Source organism: Apteryx mantelli, chromosome 2, assembly GCF_036417845.1.
Source record: "Apteryx mantelli isolate bAptMan1 chromosome 2, bAptMan1.hap1, whole genome shotgun sequence".
Lineage (NCBI taxonomy): Eukaryota > Metazoa > Chordata > Aves > Apterygiformes > Apterygidae > Apteryx > Apteryx mantelli.
In genome coordinates this window covers 136,574,047-136,593,710 of record NC_089979.1, presented here as the reverse complement: position 1 = coordinate 136,593,710, position 19,664 = coordinate 136,574,047, and the positions used below count along the sequence as shown (strand labels likewise).

General features: G+C 39.5%; 1 protein-coding gene across 2 annotated transcripts; it reads left to right on the top strand.

Annotated features, from left to right (window-relative positions):
• The first annotated feature begins 213 nt into the window (after positions 1-213).
• Positions 214-19,204, top strand: TSPAN13 (tetraspanin 13). Of its 2 annotated transcripts, XM_013941493.2 has the most exons (7): positions 214-266; positions 11,178-11,230; positions 12,604-12,771; positions 15,220-15,300; positions 16,314-16,427; positions 16,774-16,884; positions 18,103-19,204. In XM_013941493.2, exons 1-7 carry the CDS (start codon positions 239-241, stop codon positions 18,175-18,177), a joined length of 630 nt encoding a protein of 209 aa, XP_013796947.2. In that variant the 5' UTR covers positions 214-238; the 3' UTR covers positions 18,178-19,204. The 2 variants fall into 2 exon arrangements, with proteins under 2 accessions (XP_013796947.2, XP_067147720.1); XM_067291619.1 differs by lacking the exons at positions 214-266; positions 11,178-11,230 and adding an exon at positions 538-673.
• Positions 19,205-19,664: the final 460 nt, after the last annotated feature.

The window sequence follows — 19,664 nt, the reverse complement described above, 5'->3', positions numbered from 1 at the left end:
ATGTAAAAATAAGCAGAAAACCTAGGCTGTTAATAAAAATTTTAGAAAGCAGTATGGAAATGAAAAGCTAGTAACATTGTAACCGTGTTCTAAATACCTAAATGCCCTAGAAAAATAAATCCCTAGACATTTCCTTTTGATTACACAGGAAATTAAGTCATCAATTATAGATACGTGGCATCAGAGATGAGTGGATAGCGAAAGACACTCCCATTTCCTAAACAAGCTGGCTGAGGAGATGCCAAACCTCCTCAGACTACCTTGCGGTAAGGCACAGCAAATTCCCCCTTTTCCCCCCCACTCCCAGGCACTGCGGACACAGCGAGGGGACACCGCTGCCCACTCCCGCCGCGGACCGGACCGGACCGGACCGGACCGGACCGGACCCCCCCCGCCCGGTGGTCACCGCCCTTCCCAGCCCTCCCCGCGCCCACTCATTTGCATATCTGTACCTTTGTGCCGGGGCGCAGCCAATCAGCGGGCGCGGCGGCGAGCCGCGGGCGCCGCTCACCTGCTGCGGCCGCGCCCGCGCGGCGGGGGGCCGGCGGAAGGCGGCGCCGGCGACGGCGCCGGCGCGGGGGCTGCTGCGCGGGTCGGTGGCGGCGGCGAGATGGTCTGCGGGGGCTTCGCCTGCTCCAAGAACTGCCTCTGCGCCCTCAACCTGCTCTACACGGTGCGTGGCCGCTCGGCGCGCTGAGGCGAGCAAAGCCGGCCGCGGCGGGGGTGCCCGTGCCCTCGCCTTCCCCCCCCCGCGGCGGCTGGGGCGGCGGAGAGGCGGGTGCTGCGGCCCCGCGCCCGCGGCGGTGGGGTGAGGTGGGGCCGTGTCTCCGCCGGGCCGGTTCGGGCCGGGGGGCGCCGGTCTGGGCCGGCTTGGGCCGGTCGGCCCGGTCGCGGCCTCCGTGCGGGGCGTGGGCGGGGGCTGCGACGCGGCAGCCGGGGGTCGCCGCCGTAGCCGCCGCCGCTGCTGTTCGGCGCGCCGAGTGCTGACCGGCCCCGCTTTCTCCCCAAATCCTCCCCGTGGGACCAGCCCCTGCCCTTGGCGGGGGCGGGTGGCCTTTTGCTGCGGGAGGCCGAGGCCGCCGGTGCCCGCGGTATCTAGAAAGATCCTTCAGTAACGGAGGTACGAGCGGGGAAGGTGGCATCGCGCTGCTGGCTTTCCTCTGCCCAGGCGCTTAGTCCGGGTTTGAAACAAGTGCTTTGTCGCCGAGTTAAGTGCCATGTTGGTGTATTTTGAGGGCATGCACAGAAATCTGTCTAGGCTGGTTAGGCTCGTTCAGGAAACACTTCAGCTTTGGAGAAGGAGGAGGTGAATGGAAATGCCCGCCTGCCTTGGCGATGTGGGTCGGTGAGGCTCCGAATAGCTTTGTGAGCGAACTTCGCTTCTCCTTGGGAGAGCTCAAGGAGTTGCTGAGTGTAGCGCTTTTGGGTGGTGGGAGCTTGGGAAAAAGGGAGAAATACATTAAACTGTAATAACTGACTTGCTGGAGAGCTTAATCTTTAAGGCAATTATCTGCACTTATTCCTTCCTTCAGGTCAGGTTAAGGACTCATTTTCAATAGAGAACAATAGAATGCAGTTCTCATTCCCCCCCCCCCCCCCCCCATTTTAAAATGACACAGAAGTAGAAAGAAACACAGCTATGTGTAATGACTTTCTCTCACTGCACTTCTGGTGAGGTAATATGTCCTCCAATAGTTAATGTTGACAAACATTGCTTGGACAACTATGTATGAGTTTGACTTGCAGCCTGCTGAAATTGAGGTGAACCAAAGCTTGCAGGCAGCTGTATCAGTGCTTTTGTGAAAATGTTGCCTAATCTTTCACTGAAAGTAAGACAGGAGAGCAAACAGGTCTACTGCTGTTCATCAAAACAAACAGCTCTAATAACTAGCAGTTATTAGAGACCTGATGGTAATCGCCATGATGGAGCATAAATGGATGTGCCTGTGCTGAAGCTGGAATTGTGTGTTATTATACTACTTTGAACATGAAGTGACCCTTGTTCCCATCCCCCCCAAAAAAAGAGTGGGACAAGGAGAAGGAAAGAATAGAAGGAAGCAGGTAGGCATCACCAAGGTTGGTATCTGTAGCTAGTGGTATACTTAGCATAGTCCCTTCTGGTGAAGGTAAGTTGGATTGCCTGACTCAGATTTCTCTTTAAGTAACCTAGATGTAATGCAAGACTCCTCTCCCCACCCCCCCACCCCCCTTAAATCTCCTGTGCGTTGGGAGAGAGAGAAATATGGATCTTTCTAGCATAATGCATGCAAAAAATCATGTGGAAAACAGATGTTTTTTCTGAAGGTACCACCACTTACTCCTGCAGTCAAATATTAACCAAATCTAAGGGGGCTGGTAGGTCTTGTGAACATACTTGGCCTCAACAAGGGTGGGTTGAGGTTCAAGACCTCTATAGTTTTACTTTTAAAATCTGTACTATATACCTGTGACCTTAATCTTGCTCTGATGCCTTTGCGGATAAAATTTACTTTGTAGGTAGCACTTAGTATTCTTTGATCTGACTTATGCAGAACATACACTTTTGCTGAACAGTAGGAATAACTTTTTCATATTACGGTAACTGGAGTATCTAACTGTTATTGCTTGTGTTGCCTGTTAACGATAGGCAAAGTTACAAGACTGGTGCTTTTAATTTCCCAGTTGCAGAAATAACATTTAAGGTGTTTAGTTAACCTGGAGGAGCTGATCTTGCAAAATGTGTGGGCGGCATCTCTGTGCCTTGGTTAGTTAAAAAGTTGACACTACAAGACTTGGGTTGGAACAGCACAATGGTTTTAGGGGTTTATTTTTTCCAAGCTGAAAAAAAAAATAGAAGATAACCAGAGCAAGAACTTCATCAGCGATATTTAAAAAATATTACTTTACAGTAATTGGTGGGAGAAGGAAGGGAAATAATGTTAACTAGGCAACTTTTCTTGAATGTTTTTTGAGCTAGTGTTGAAGTGCCTGCTTGTATCGTGCTTGGAATAAAATAACCCTGAGAATTCTATATTGTATATAATTTGTATTCTGCTTTTCTTTAAAACACTTCTAGAATACCTTAATTTTTAAAACGGCAGAGTATTTGAGCTTGGTTTTGATGCTGTCTTGTTTTAATTTGTACAGTAGTACACCAAGCAATAGTGTACGTCCTGGCAGTAATGAATCAGTTGCTGGTTTAAAGCAAAAAAACCTGAAATGCGATAACCTAATTATGTTCTTTTCAGACAGTACTTTGCTGATGACTTCTGGTTCTTCTCTGGACTAAGTTAATGTTCTTAGGCCTTGATTCCATGTTTAAATTTATTTTATATGAATAATTCTGGCACCTGTGCAGAGTCTTGCTCCTTATGGGTATAGGAACAGTGGAGAAAAATAATTGAGACTATTCATTGACTTAGTATCTGTAAAGGGAAGTGTGTTGCTGGATTAAAGTCTTACGTGGAGGAACTGCCTGTCTACATACCCAAAACTAGTATTAAAAATTCTTGTATTGGCACAATTTTGTCTTTATTCATTCATATTTACTTTTTTTCCCCTTGAATGGCAAACCCGGACAAACTGAATAAAATAACGTCCACAAAATTTAGTTAAATTCAAGGATGTGAATCTAACTTAGGTTTTCTAATCTTCCAGGCATGAGAACCCTAGATGCCTGCTCCACCAATATTTGCTCACTTGAATCAGACAATGATTTTCTTAGGTGGATGGTGTTCCTCTCAAGGAAGTCCTGAGTAATCAGTTGGTGTGGGCAGCTAATATCTTACTTTGATCAGATTTTCAGAAAGGAAAGGAAAATTCCTAAGTCTTAGCTAGTGATGAAAGACTGAAAGGGTGGCTGGGCTGCCAAGACTAAATGTATATATATTAAAAAAAAAATTCATTTTTATGATAGATGCTGTTTTTATCACTTGAGCAGCCACTTAAACAGTTAATGTTTGTGGCTGCAGGAATAACTGTGTATATAAATGTCTTGACTTTGTTTTGATGAGTAGGCTTTCAGATTTTCTCATACCTAGAGTGCCATTTTAATTTAAAGTATATGGCATCTTTGTATCAATATTGCCATGTGTATCAGTATTCACATTAAATGTGTGTATTTTTAATAGCACAGAGTTCACCACATAAGAGTGTCTGCATATCTTTAAACACTAGAAAAATCTGTATTAAAATAATTTACTTTTTATAGTACTTTGCTCTCTGAACTTGTTTCTAGACTGCTGTGTCCTGTTCTTTGCATCACTGTTGAAAGCATTACAGTTCATGCTCTTGCAAGTTTTTCTATTCCTGCGTGGTGTTCTCCTGACTGAAGTAATTATTGGTAGTATAATTGGCACATTCATGTTATCTGCCTTTATCAAAATTACTTTCCCTGCATTGTGTAAATATTCAAAAAAGAGGACAGAACTTCTCAGATCTGGACCGCAACTGTTTGTCATAGTATGGTTTTTCATAATGCTTGTGTTACTTGTAACATGCTCACCGCTCTGTGGTGGACACTCTCCATTTTCCATGCTAATCTGCCAACTCCATCTCTCTTCTATCAGTCTGCATAAGGGAAACCTCATCTGAGAGGCAGTGTAAACATCTGGGCTTTCCTAGGTGAAAGGGAATGTGGCTGTTGTCCATGTTTTCCAATAATTCCTGACTGCTGTAGTGGTCACATGGAGCCACGTACTGGCAGACAGAGCTCAGAGAATCCCAGCTGCTGCCACAAGGTGAAGGAAGCTGTGGCAATTTCTTTCACAGTGGTTAGACCAGTCTCTGAGTTCAGTTCCATTTTGGCTTGTGTGAGCTTCTTTTCTTCTGTAAGAAGCAACCCATAAATAATATGCTGTTTGCTGTGTCTGACAGTCTCCAGGCAGCATTTAGGAGTGCAGTTGGGCAGTCCGAACTCCTCTTCCTACCTGGACGCCTAACAGATGTGGTAGGTTGTTCTAGAGCCATTTCTGCCTTCCCAAGATCATTTTGAAGGTGGCAGTATGTCTGTGCTGTCTGGTCTTGATGTGTAAATAAAATAGTGGTATGGAAGCTCCTAAGTACATGACAGAAAAGCTTAATGTTGGTCCTGTCAGTCCAGCCTGGGTTTTCTTTGGAAAGTTTCTGTGTTCATACTTGAGAATATGGAACAGTGACTGCAGCAAAAATATAAGTGTATTTCAAGACTTTTTGTCAGTATTTGGAAATGCGCTCAGCTATACTGTATGTCAGTCTGCAGACAAAATTACAGCAGTTCCTGGTAGCAGGGCTTGAGTCTAGACATATGGTGGTTCTGTAGGTCAATATAAGTGAATTTTGTGTGTGTATGTGTGTTTTTTTCTTATCTTGTGCAGAGTGTATAATCACATTTAGAACTAGGAATGCAGACCATATTTAGTGAGAGAACTGGGGAATGATAGAGTACACAAGGAGATTTTTTTGGAGCCTGATGTGTTTTGATCAGCTTCAGACATTGTAGCAGTGCAGGTAGACACTTTAAAGACAGCACAGTTTAGAGAAGTCCTTAGATTACCATTCAGGAACCTTGTAGCTTAAATCATTAATTGTTCTTTGTACTAATGCTTTCATGTTGAGGAAGAAGTGTGTGGAGGAAGGGTCTGTGAGATCATTGGTCTTCCTGAAAATGTTATGCAACTTCTTAACAAACAAACAAGAAAAACCCAACCCACACAACAACAACAAACTAGAGTGGTCCTGTTACACAGCAGAAAGTTTGCATTTTCAAAGACCAGGAAGTATAAATATAAATCTCTCTGCCATTTTAACATTCAAGCTTGTTATTTCATCAAAAACAATTTAATCCTAATTCTTGGCCAGTAATATGAACTCTGAACTAGACCATCAAATCAGAAGGCTTTCGCGATAAGAGACAGGAATGCTGCCTTGCACGTAAATCGTTTGTTCCACGTCATGTGCTCAAGGCTGTTCAGTAACCAGGCTACCGATCATTCCTCGTTTAAATAAGTGACCTAAAGGTGGAAGTTTGTTTTCTGTTACAAAATCTTTGGAGGTATCCAGAGCTTTTATTATAGTTGCTTTATTTTCAGTAAAGCTGAAGGAGTACTGTAAAGAAAGTTGCATAGAGGTTGTCTAGCTTACAGCTGTGATAGAAATCAATTTAGCTAGCTTTAGTTTGCTAAAGGTGCTTAGCTGTATGCTGCCTAATGTATTGATGTGATGTTTTTAGATGATGCGCTGAGGACCAGAAGAACTGTCTCCTAGATTCTCTACGTCTGCCAAGAAATGATTGACCAAGTTGAGAGAGAGAGGGCCGCAGAAGTTTCTAAATTTAAAGCATGTACCATTTGAGGCTTAAATTTTAAAGCCCCCTTAAAAGAAATGAAGTATGAACTTATATATGGAAGGAGGGATTAGGGAGGATGTATTTCATCATGTGTGTAATCCATCTGCTTTTAGTTTCTGTTCCATATCCAGCCTGACAGCTCTGTAAATATTTCCATTTGCTGATACCAATGTAAATGCTATTTAATCTCTTTACCCAGGAATGGTGAGAACATACTTGAAATTTAAGTGCTGAAATGCAGTTTCTACTAACTCCTTTTTGGCCTGAGACTGTAGGAAACTGTTGAGAACACTAACTTTGTGTATGTCTTTCTGCCTAGGAAGCAGCCCAAACCAGGGGAAATACTGAAGAATTGCTAGCTAGTCAAAATAAGACTTGCTTGTGCCATGCCATTGAGGAAATGAGGAAAACTGGTTTTGGAGATTGAATTGTTCTCAACAGTGTTGTCTAGTGAAATCATTCCTCTGTATCTTGGTTCTTCTTTGTAACATATTGTAGAAGTTTGTGGAGAAATACACAAGGAGTAAATAAGAGGATCAATGCATTTGTCCAATACAGTGGGAGGGGAGATGAGCAACTTGGAGAATAAAAAATATAACAAATGAAGAAGGGGTTGTTGGGATAGGTTTTTTGTTTGATGGTTTGGTTTTGTTTTAGCTTTTAGATGGGTTAAAAATAGAGATTTATGCAGCAGTAAGGGAAAGGGGAGAGTACTATAAGGGCTAATGCTTTAATCATGATAACAATAAGTTAACTAGCAAACAGGACAAGCAAACTTGTGATCTTCTGTGACAAATTTTTCTTTGTGTATAAATTGTTGTTGTTTTTAATAAATCTCTGAAGTTCAAGTATATATGTTTAATATAATGGAAATCACTTAAAGTGGAGTCTGATCCTTTATACTGTTCTTAACCTTATGATCCCGAAAATCTTCCTTATAGACATTGGAATAATACTTTGTCTTTTACTAGTATACTTCCTCTTCTTAAGTACTTTTTTCAGACTCCATAGAAGGAGTCCTCAACCACATAGCGAAAACTCCTTCCATAGTGAAAGCACTTAGGACTTGTGCTACCTATAGGTTTGGACCAGTAAGAATTTACTTAATTTCAAATTGATGAGTATATGCATTGAATTATACTAAGATTGTGCTTGTGTATTTAAATAAGGTTCATAGAGTTTGTGCTGGTGAAGAAGGTAGACTATAGTGAGTGAGCGTTAAATTTAGAACATAAGCTGTTATGTGTCCCCCCATTCTCCTTCTCCCAACTCTGTTTCTTTTCTTATTCATGGACAGTATGTGCTCGTAGCACCTTTCTGTGAGGCAACTTGCTCTGTTTTGAGATCGTGATAGACTTTTCTGCTTGACTGCCTGTTTACTTTCTTTGTAAGCAAGCCTTAAATGAATGGGGTCTTTTAAATCACTTTGGGAATAAGACTTGCATTTTGAAGCTGCGTAAGTACTTCTGAAAAATTGTTCATTACTCTTTTATTGAGAACCTTTTGTAATTAAGTTTTTTGTTGACATGCAGTTTGGGAGCTGGCTGTTTCATGAGCTAGATGATGCAGAAGGGTCGTTGATCAGTGCTAAATGTGGCCCTGATCTTTCTGTTAAAATCGTTGATTTTTGGTGTGGCGAGCAGCAAAGATACCATGGGGGAAAAAACTGGGCATGATGTGTGAAGTGTTGAAGTTGCAGGAGTGTTGGTTGGAACGGGTTTCTGGGGTTTGCCTGCTTCAGCCTCCTGTGTGGAGCGGGATTATGGCCAACACTAGATTGCCCCTGGCTGTGGCTTTCTCTGCTCAAATCTTCAAAACTTCTGAGAACAGAGCTGCCATCACCTCTCTGGGCAAGAAATGGGCTCCCCTTTTGGGAACCCACCTGTTTTGGTGCTGTACTACCCTGAAGATGTTTTTTCTAATGTCCAGTCTGAACCTCCCAAGCTGCTGCCTGTGGCTCTTGCCCCTTGTTTTATTGTTAGTCAATACTGAGAAGAATTTGCTTCTTTTGGTTTTGTAATGCCCCTTCAGCTTTATCTGATATTTAGATCACCCTTTTGGAGAGTCAGCCACTCCTTTATTTTTATTTCTATTTATTTAGCATCATCCATAAATTTTCTGGGGACCCATTCTGTCTATTCACCCAGCTTGCTGATGAAGTTACTGAATATTATTGGCCCCACTATCAACTTCAGTGGTACTCCTTACTGGCTACCAATTGGATGTTGAGCCATTGATTACTATGCTTTGAATGCAGTAGTCCGGCTAGTTTTCAATCTACAGTCCATTTCTCTAATCCATGCTTTTTCAGTTTATGAATGAGAATGCTCTAGGAAACGGGGTCAGTCCTAATACTGAGAACTGGACTGTGATTTGATCTATTTCTGCTAGATTATCGGGCAACTATAGGGAACACTAGTAACCAAGGCTGACTTTACAAAGTGAATCTGTAAGTAAAATGGAGTTTCCCTTTGTAATTCAGTCTTCCAAGGATAATGCTAATGCCTTCTGAGGACTTCTGTGCTGTGAAATGCGGTTTCAGTAAAATAAAACACGTTGTTTAGAAGTTCTGTAGAGAAACCTCTTTCCTTTTTTAACAGAAATACATTACTTTTTTTTAACTAGTAAAAGAAACTTGTGCTTTTAGAATGTACATATTACTCATTTAAAAGTGGTTAGGGTCACTGATTGGTTTTCTTTCAAGCATGTTTTACTTCAAAGTCTTAGCAGATCCACTTTTTGAAGTATTGCATCTAAATCCTTTTGTTTCAAAACCCAAATAAGCATTGTTTGCTAGTAATTTCTAGTGGCTAAACAGTTGTTAAAGCTACAAGCCTTGTATTGTTTTAGAGACTTATAAAAACTCTTCCCAAAACAGCTTAAATTATTTTTTCGTGTTTACAGTAGTGTGAGTTTACGTTAGTTCACCTTATGGCACTATAAAACTATATATCTAGTTTTATTGCTTAACAGAATGAACAATAAGAGGAAAAAAAATAAACCAGTTATTTCCGGGGGTAGGGGTGAGGCAAAAGAACTGATGTCTGTTTAGCTGGCAAGATGGGGAGTCCATTTCTTGAAGGTCTACATTTGAGCCATTAGTTTTACAACCTGAATCTGACAGCAGGAGAGCTATTGCAGTGTTCATGTGAGACGTTTCCTATGCAAGCACCTATTAACTTGGCAATAAGAGTCCAGAGGAAATTATTCAGATTGTCCAATCTAAAGTTGAAAATGAAGTTGTAACAATGAATTCAGCTTTCCTTCAGCATGCAGAGGAGACAGGAGTTCAATCCTACATCTATTTCCAGAATGGTTTATAAACCACTGTCGTCATTTCAGCTTTAAAATAGAAGATCAGTTTTCCTGCAGAGAATATATTTCCACAATTTTAAGTGGCCAAATAGTTACTTTGATCCAAATTGTGGATCTGGCTGATTGGATGAAACATTTCTACACAGCTTGCCAACCAGAGCCCAGTAACACAGACCTGAGATTATACTGAACCTCCAGACATTTTAAGGAATTAGACATTGGACAACTTTCTAATTTAAAAGAAGAGAAAACAATACTGTGGAGGACAAGCCTGAAAATATGAACATTGTTGGCTCTATAACTAGAAAGTACTGAAAAGAGAATCTAAGCTATTCTGTTCTTTTAAAAGTTTTTTTTTTTTTTAATGTGCCTTGGTTATAAACTGATTTCACTGATTTTTAAGCTGGGCACCTGATTCTTGAACATTTGAGGTTCAACAGCAGGCTTAAAAGCTAAATAAGCTTCTTTTCCACTTCAAAGCAATAGCTGTTCTAGAGTCAACATGTGGTTGTTTCTGCCAGAAAAGCTTTTTGGGCCAGAGGAGGAGCATAGTAATAACATTTAGTGTCTTAAACGTGAATTTCCTGTACATATCCTGAAAATAACAGAAGCTGAGATGATTAACAGCTGCAAAAAAGTAAATGGTACACCGCCACTCACACACTGCGTTTATCTGATGGATGTTTTAGGTGTAGATTTTGTTTAGGTTTCCTGGTTTGTTTCTGATCGGTTCTGATCTGAACAGTAAAACACATAAGAAGCCTAAAACAATTGAGTGAAATTAATGAGCAAAGATTTGAACAAACATACATTTTGGTATACTGGAGGCTGATAGGTGAAAATAGATACCTGCAGTCATAGCTAAGCCTGGAGAAAGAAGCATCGATGAAAGGGATTAGGGGCAATGTTTGTTCTGCTTTTCTTTGAAATAAATATGGCATAACATTTGAAATACGACATAACATTTGAGATCTCCTATAAGAAATATGAGATAACATTTTCAAGGGTTGTGTAGTACCTATGTGAGTTCAGTGCTGTGAAGCTGATGCAGATAGGGACATTAGCCTGCAATGTCTGATTGGAAAGTGGGCTGTGAGATTTTTTTTGTTCTCTTCTGACACTTAAATGGTAAAATAAATCTCCTCAGTGGTTTGAGACAATGAAATAAACTGAATAGACATAGATCAGAACAGGTAGACCTTGCACTTAACTGTCTGATTAGCAAGGCTAATTTTTAACTTAATAACATCAAGAGGTTTATAGCCTTGTGCAGCTTACACTCGGAAAATCTGCCATTGGCGGAGTCAAGGGTTTTTTCCTCTGTCTCGCTCCCCCTACCCCCCCCCCCCCCCCGATTCATGACAGCTTGGCCAGGCCTTTTGGTTTTAACAGAACTTGGTGATTGAAGATTTAGGTTTTAGAGGACCAAATGCTAATGTGATTTAATATTAGACCTCTTCCAATATTGAATAATTCCTTCAAGTTTTATATTGTTCTGCAGTCTGCCCACATGCTGAGAGGTGTAGGAGTGGCAAGCATCTTCCTTTTCTCTTTGCAGACTCTCTTAGAATTTCTCCTTTGGATTACCGGATTTTATACGCTTTTTTCAAGGTGTGTTCTTGTATAAACACAGGAGAAAAACGCCCACTGTGTTGCATGATCTGGATGAGCATCACTGCTTGTTTTAGTGGCTTTCTTGATATCATTCTATATTTCCATATTTAAAAACAGCGTTTTATGGGTCAGGCTTCTAAAAAGTCATTTAGATGAAAAAGATAAACAGACAAGTTTAGTACTTAAAAACAACAAAAACTCCCTGTTCCAGCTTACCCTTCATTTCAGTACATTTGCCTTGGAAATATCCTCTCTTCCTGCTTATTGTGAGGTATATCTTGTTTGGATGGAAACTGGTGAATAGGTGTAAGCACTCTGTCTGTATTTGTTATTGATTAAAGCCAAGTATTTGGACTAGGCCAAACACTTTTTTTTTTTTTATAATGACACAAATTTGGGGTGTTTTTTGGCAAGGTCAAGGTTTGGGAAAGTTAAAACTTCCGTATTGAATTAATGATACTTAACAGAGTGTGCACTTGGTGGTATGTGACACATAGGTCTAACTCTTTTTTCAAATGAGCGTTGTGCATCTTCTGTCTAGGAGATCTGTTTTGGTTTTGTGTGCTGCTTCCCTCCTGTTGTGTCTCATTACAGATTTCACTGCAGCTTGTCATGATGGATTTTTTTTTTGTTTTATGTTTTTGATGTGGAAACAGGAAAGGCTGGAGCTTCCTGCCCATATAAACAATAAATTCCAGTAAACTAACTGGGACAGCTTCTGCTTGCCTTCCCTGAAAACCATCTTTAAAAGGAAGGAAATACAAAAGTGTTTTGAGTATTGAAATAGTGTTGACTTCATAGTAGAGCTATTTTCCTGAGATGCAGATCTAAAAAGTGTTTTTGTGTGACCTTGTTAACTGTTGTGTCATATCATCAATTACGTAGAAGCTTCTCCAATGCATTAACACACTTGCATTTGTGATCAAAATAAGTTTTGGGAAAGTGCACTTTCTTTACATGTTCAGAACTGTGGAGCTGTATATCCTATTTTCTTTAAATATACTGTCTGTATTTCAGAACACATTTGAAATTTTCATTCTTCTGTTGTTTTTATTAAAACTGATGATTTTATCTTACCTGTTAATTTGGTTACAATCCACACTGCCTGACTAGAGACACTGAATTGAACATGGCTTGGGTTGAAGATAGTTTAAGTTAGAACAGCCCCACATTAACAGTGGGCCTTTAAATACCTGGAACTAGAGTTCTCTCTAGGATGAAGTGGAGGATTGGTTTGTGGGTTGTTCTCTTTGAACTGGAAAGAAGTATTGTATCTTTCTAACAATGACTAATGCAAAGAGTGTAGCTGTATGTAAGTTGATCCTATTTTTTAATGTACAAACTAACTTTTTGTTTTTTCTTCCCTCCAGCTGGTAAGCCTGCTGCTGATTGGAATTGCAGCATGGGGTATTGGCTTTGGCCTCATCTCTAGTTTCAGAGTCGTTGGAGTGGCAATTGCAGTAGGAATTTTTCTCTTCCTAATTGCCTTAGTTGGACTGATTGGTGCGGTGAAACATCATCAAGTATTGCTATTCTTTGTATCCTTTTGATGAATACTTGAATTAGAACTTCTTTCAAGCCACCTAAATAACTCTATGGACTGAGACTGTTGTGATAGATGTTTCAGAAACATAACAGAAATTCGGTCTATTTTGATCAAGTGCAGTCTAAACCTTCTTTTCAGTTTACTGTATTCTAAATTCCTTTCATCTCCGTTGTTTTCACTCTGAAGACACAATTACTAACCCCTTCTCCTTTTAAAAATTATAAGATGTTAATTTTGCTGAGAGTGGTTTATGGTGGATCACTAAGTCATAGGTGCTATTTACCGCATGCTTGATCCTATATCATTTTACAAGCTAGACATTTACAAGCTGTTAATGTTTAACAGTGGAGGAAGGTGATAGTTCCAGACAGTGAACTGGTGATAGCTGGCAGAGAAATGCATCACTACCAGTACATGTTGTCAATAAGCACTTTCTTTTCATACCTAGCCCTCATTTGTGATCCCAGATTAGAAATGAGCACAGGCCTTCTCAGTGTGCTTTGCCGCCCCTTTGTGCTCACTGACACTGTGTAAGCAGTCTGTGGTGCTGCCTTGCATAAAAAAATTGCTCTGTTTGGATGAGAGAATAGATTCATCAGATGAAATTCTTATTTTTCTGGTTGCAGTCTACTAATAAGTAGTGTAACAAAGTGACTTTACAAATAACTTAACTGTATGAGATGAGTATCTATCTACCTCAGGAAAGAGCAACCAAGGTACAAATCCAGTACCTGACTTTCAAAACTTAATCTTCAATATCTGTACTATGATTTGTTGTCTCTTTTGTTTTGTACTGTTTTTACATGCATCACTCCAAAAGTGTATGAGGCTGTGTGTTCCAGAGTCAACTCCCTTATTTTTTCTAATCTAGTTTAAAGTACCTTGTCTAAGTCGTCACAAGACCCCCTCAGTGGAGAGAAAAAAAAAAAAAAAAAAAGAATATGGAATACCCAGAAAAATATTTTCTTTATTACCTCATTTGGGTAAAGTACCTTAAAGTGACAACATGAGTGCCCAAAGTTAAGGGATTTAGCTGTAGGTTTCTCTCTCAAAAACAAGACCGTCTTTGAGGGAGACCAGAGAGACATCTTTTGCAAATGCTGTCACATACTTCCCCTGATCCCTAAACTTTCCTATCTAAATAATGCATGGCAGATGCTGAATACAAGGTATATTGGGAGGCAACTGGAGTTTCTCCAGTGAGCAGACTACATCAATTTGTATATTTACAGCTAATAATGTTAATATATGAAATGGACTGGCCATCTTCTCCCTCATGTGGGTACTATGAGGAAGCTGTTGGCCTTCATTCAGAGACAGTAATGCCTGTATGATTTGGACTGCTAAAGTGTGAAATCCTTACTTCTTTATCTAGCTGTAAGTAGGTTAGGAAAGATGCACAAAAGAGCTCCAGAAAATCACTTGCTGTAATGTGACCATTTGCAGTGAACTGCCTTCTAACTGTTTTGCTGCTGCAGACATGAATCTTAGGTCGTAGACTTAAACCTACAAAAATGCAGAAGCAACAAACCTGTGGAGCTTTTGTGCGGCAGAGTGTTTCATCATATCCTTCCTCAGGCCTCTGAAAGCCTGTTGGAACAGCAGCTCCTGCGTACTGTGTTCAGTTCTTTTATCTTTCAGTTGAGTTCAGCTCTGTTCTCAAATGTGTACAGGCATGAGGTAACAGCAGTCAAAGGTTTGTACCAGAGAGGTGCTGCCTAAGGTAGATTTGTCCTGCAGATCATGTTATTCTGTGTGCATGGTTTCAGCGCTGCAGACACTGAGAGTTCAAACCAAGTTGTATGTTTCCAGAAGTTAAAAAGAACAGCAGCCTGAACAGAACACACATGGAACATGATTTTTAAACTAATTTTGTTAACTTTAAGTCATATTCTTGTCCATATCTTGAATAACAATCGGGGCAAGCAGGAGGAGTGAATTTCTTTATAAAGAAAGAATTTCTGGTCTTTTTGTAAGGTACAGCAAAAATTCTAATGAAGGACTGTGCAGTTGCAGGAAGTCTCAAACTCTGAGTTGTACAGTTCAGAAATTGCTGCTTCCTGATGTCCTCTTAAATCCAGTTCCTGTTACATGTTCAAGTTCTTTGGGGTCTGAAGGATATAAATTAAAACTTAAGAATGTATGACAAGCAGGTAGTTCTGGGTGTAAGAAAACTAGGAAAGGGTGATTTCCTGCTTGTTCTTCTTTTGTTACATCCCTGTTCATGTCTTCTTGCCAGGCAAAGAACACATAACCCAGAAATACAAGGTATGTATATGATTAGCCAGAAAGGGATAATAAGTGGTGGTTGATTGCTGGGGAGATTGTTAGCTTTTCCATATCCACCTGTTGTTATCCAATTAAGTAAGGAATGCTATTAGGCATATATGTTATATGAGCAAAATTAATTTGAGAGAATATCCTTAACTCCCACTTCCAGTATATGATTATTCTTTTGCTCGTCTTTATTGTACAGTTTTCTGTCTCCTGTGCCTGTTTGGCACTAAACAAGGAGCAGCAGGTAAGAAATGTTTCCTGACTTTTCAGTTAGTCTAGACTATGCTATTTTTGTATAAATTTTCTGTCTTCCATAAAATGTGTTTTACAAATCTTATTTCTGTGAAGAGCAGAAATCTTTAAACGGAAGCAAATCAGCATCTTCGCTTTAAATAAGAACTAGACCCCAGGCAATGCTGGGTTTTGGTACTTAGGGAAAAAATACTTCTGGGTTCAAAAATGCCTTTCAGCTGTGTTTTTGTTTTTATTTTATTTTACTTTTTTTGCTTTTGAGCTTCCTGTCTAGGTTTATGGTCACAAGTTTAGCAGCATGGTACCTTGACTTTATCATGTTCAGAAATTCCAGATAAGCTGATGAAATCTACAGTAATCATAATGTAAAGATGATAAAGCCGCTGAATTGTTTTTGTGTAACTGAAAAGGTGATGACTGCATTAGGTACAGAGGTGACCTGTAAGTGTGAAAGTAAAACCATGGGATATGGTGAATAATTTTTACTGCACTAGAAGTAGGCAAGGAGATAGTGACTAAATGATGAGCTTGCTACATGTAAGCCCATGTTTCATTTAAAATTTCAGTAGTCCCAGTTAGATTAGTTACATGTTCCATTATTAATGCTGTTGCTGGGTTTAGGAAAAAACAGAAGAAAATTAATTACGACCATAAACTGTACTAGGTGCTGCTATTTCACAAGCTATTGAAGTTGTTTGAATGTTAAGGTCATACTTTAGTATATTATCCTGTTAGACTTGGGGATCCCATTGTTTTAGTTGTGAAGTAGTACTTAATTGGTGGAGCAAGGCTAGGATCAGCACAACAGTATGTGTGATGTGATGTCTTTTCATTGAATGGGAGCAAACAAATGAAATCCCTTTTTGGGCTATGCTTTGGGAACCCTTGGTTTTGATTCTTTTTATCAAGGTGGGGAGAAGGGGATTGTCAGCTTTACCTGATATACTGGCTTCCAGTGAAGTGCAAGAATAGTTCTATTAATATTTATGTGCTTATGCCTCCTAGAGTCAACTTCTAGAGGTTGGATGGAATAACACAAACAGCGCAAGAACAGATATTGAGAGAAATCTGAATTGTTGTGGATTCAGAACCTTTGATCCAAATGAAACCTGCTTGTCTGTAAGTTGTTTAAAGGATGAAAATACTTGTAACTTTCTCTCATTGTGTTCAAAAATGTACAACTATTTTCATATTTTCATAGAAGCCTGAGGTTTTTAACAAATGTACAAGTTAGTTTTTACAATGATACTAAGCTCCTTAGTTAACTTCTTGGAGACCTAATGATGGAGCATCCTGCAAAGGTTGAGTTCGATTGTTATTTGTATGTTTGTTTGTTTTTTTGTAGGCTTTTAAAGTCAGTTTTGTCCATGCTTGGCAGTCTTTATAGAGCTAACTGATTGCTTTCAGTCAGTGAAGTGTGTCAGAAAATGGAGTGCAATTAATCAGCTGTAACATTTTGTTACAGGATTGCTTTAGAAGTCACCAGTGTCGACCATGTTTACTGGTAATAGAAGAATATTCTGGAATGGTGCTGAGATTTGTTGGAGGCATAGGACTCTTCTTCAGTTTCACAGAAGTGAGTGAGTAGGTTAGAAAATGGAGGGCTTTTTTCCCCTTTAATTGTTCCACAGAACAAAGCCTTAAATTTTAGGGGGTTTGTTGCAGGTACTTCCACTATTGTCTCAGGAGTCAAATAACTGATTGGATAAAGTTTTTTCAAGCTATCAGTTTGCTTAAGTTTACCAAAAGGGGGGCTTGTCTTTTTCAACACTGGGAGTTTTCACAAACTTCTGTTATTTAGATTACAAACTGCAACTAAATACCACATTTAAAATGTGATGCTGTAAACATGCTCACGTTTTCCAGGAAGTTAGCCATTTGACTTTACCTTTCTCTTAAAATAATAAAGGAATGCTGCTGCTTTTAGCTTATTCCTCTGCGCTCCCCCTGTTCCTTCACACACATTTCTGCTTTTTCTTTTTTATTATTATTTTTATTATTTGTTGGTACCTCCCCTAGTGCAAAGATACAGTTCTGTGGTGAGTGAAGCATTGAAAGAGCTGTGCTTTAAACCGTATTTTAAGCATTAGGTTAAAAAGATATTTTCAACTCTCTGCTTTAGTACCTAGATGGTACCTAAACTTGTTTATCCATCACTGAATGAAAATCCTCATGGCAAGTCTTTTACAGCTCCACAATAGAGCATGTGAAAATGTTCCTCATGCTGCTTAATGCAATTTGCAGAAGATTCATGGGTATTACAGCAGCAAGAGCTATACAGCAACTTAAGCAGAATCACTCTGACTTCTGTCCTGATTTCTGTAGTAAAAATATGAAGCAGTTGGGGGGGAAGATTTGAAAATATGCTGGAAAAACAGCCTTATATTAAAATGGTAGATGTAAAAGGAAACAATCTGAGGGATATTATTTTTATTTACCATTGCGGTAAAAACAGATTTAGGAATATCTATCCTTTTGAGGGGAGGGGGAAAAAAGAATAATTTTAAAGTAGACATTCCATGCTAAATATTTTACTTAGCATTGTGGGTACAGTGTTGGCATTTTTGTGTTTTTTCTGTCATTGCTAGATGCAAATTCTTTCTGAAAAGGTGCATTCCTTTTTCTAATGGTTAAGAAATCTGGTGGGTGCAAGTTTAACAGTGGTCAAGTATCCTAAATTTGTGGACTAGAAATTCATTATCGGGGTTTTATGATTAAAACCAAATTTTGTAAAACTCTTGGAAGTTGGAATGGTGACACTCTGCTTAATAACGTCTTTGCCTTTTGTTTTCAGATTTTGGGAGTCTGGCTGACCTACAGATACAGGAACCAAAAGGATCCCCGTGCAAATCCTAGTGCATTTCTTTGACAAGTTTATAAAGGACTGAATCTTCTCCCTGTGCCCTCTACTTCAAAATACTAATTCTCCATAGTTTGGCATTTCTCCATAATAGGGAATCTCCATGTACTCAAAAGAAAACTTTCTTTCTAAAGAAGTTCATAGTTATCATCTTTAGTTTCCCATTGTTCCCTTCCTTAGAACCTCTGTCTTGAAGTTGATTAGTGTATACAGTAGCTGGACAGAATCAGAATGCTGCTCAGAGCTGGTTAAATAACTTTGTTAATACTTCAACAATTGATGTGGTGAACTGTATTCAGTGAGTTTTATAGCACTACTCGCTTCTTTGGTGTCTAAAAAAAACAAAAGTATTTTCTGCTGTATTCATCGATTACAAAGATTCACGTGGCTTCTCATTAAAATGATAAAAACATATGTTGGGTGCTTGGAGCTGTGTGATTTGGTTAGCCATTAGGATGAATAATAGTAAACTTATTTTCATGTCTTAATAATGGTCTCCCAATCTTCTATTAGGGTAAAAATAGAAAAATAGAACCTGAAGATGTTATTTTCTGTAGTGCTCATAAGTGCATATTAAAGGACTATTGTAGTCTTCTCCACTCCCCCACCCCTCTTTCCTGTTTGTTTTGGGTTTCTGGTAGCTTTAGAATTCCTTTAAGAGACTAAAAATACTTTTTTATTTTTAATGGGTATCTTCACTAAGAGAAGAATGAATGAAGAAGACCAAGAAAAGGTAATCTGCAGCTGAGTAACTTGAAACTTTTGTCTTTAGGAAGTGAATGAAATTTGGTGTCTGCACAACATCAGAATCAATAGTGGTCTGTCATCTTGTTAATGTAAGAAACTTGACTTGATGCCTGGAAAGTTGTTGTACTGCTATTTTTACAGATGGTGTAAAATTGTTGTGATAACTTAGTGTATATTCCTCTGTCATCCAGCTAAGAGACTTAATTTGAGAGATTGAAGAGTGTTTAAAAAAAATTCTGGTGTTTTCAGTAGTTTGTATTAAAAAAAATAAATAAAAAGTTTAAATGGTTGTGCAGTATTCTTGTACTGTCTGAGCTGGAGGAAAGCGTGGGCCATCGTCCAACCTCTAATACAAGTGATGCAGTGAAGTGGAAGTTTGGACATCTTAACACTAGAGGTGCTCCAGTTGTTTTTAATCACACTGAATTGCAGATCTGTACTGTATCTTTTCTTCGTTAAGTACCTGTTTCTGGTATGGTAAGCAGCTGCCGTAGCCTGAAAGGTAACTCTGAAGAAGGTGCAGGAAGAAAAGAGGAAAAGCATTAAGGCCATCTGCTAAGGAGCACTATAGCTGTAAGTGCGAATAGAAGTGGGTTCTGATAGGGTCTGCTACCTTCCTTCTTTTGCAGAAGAAGCAAAAAAGTTTAAATATTTGTTCATCAGAACACTTCTGGATTTTTGGATGCACAGTGCTCCCAATGAAGAAGTTGTTTTGGGGGAGTCAAAGGGAAGAGTTGACCCTGAACACA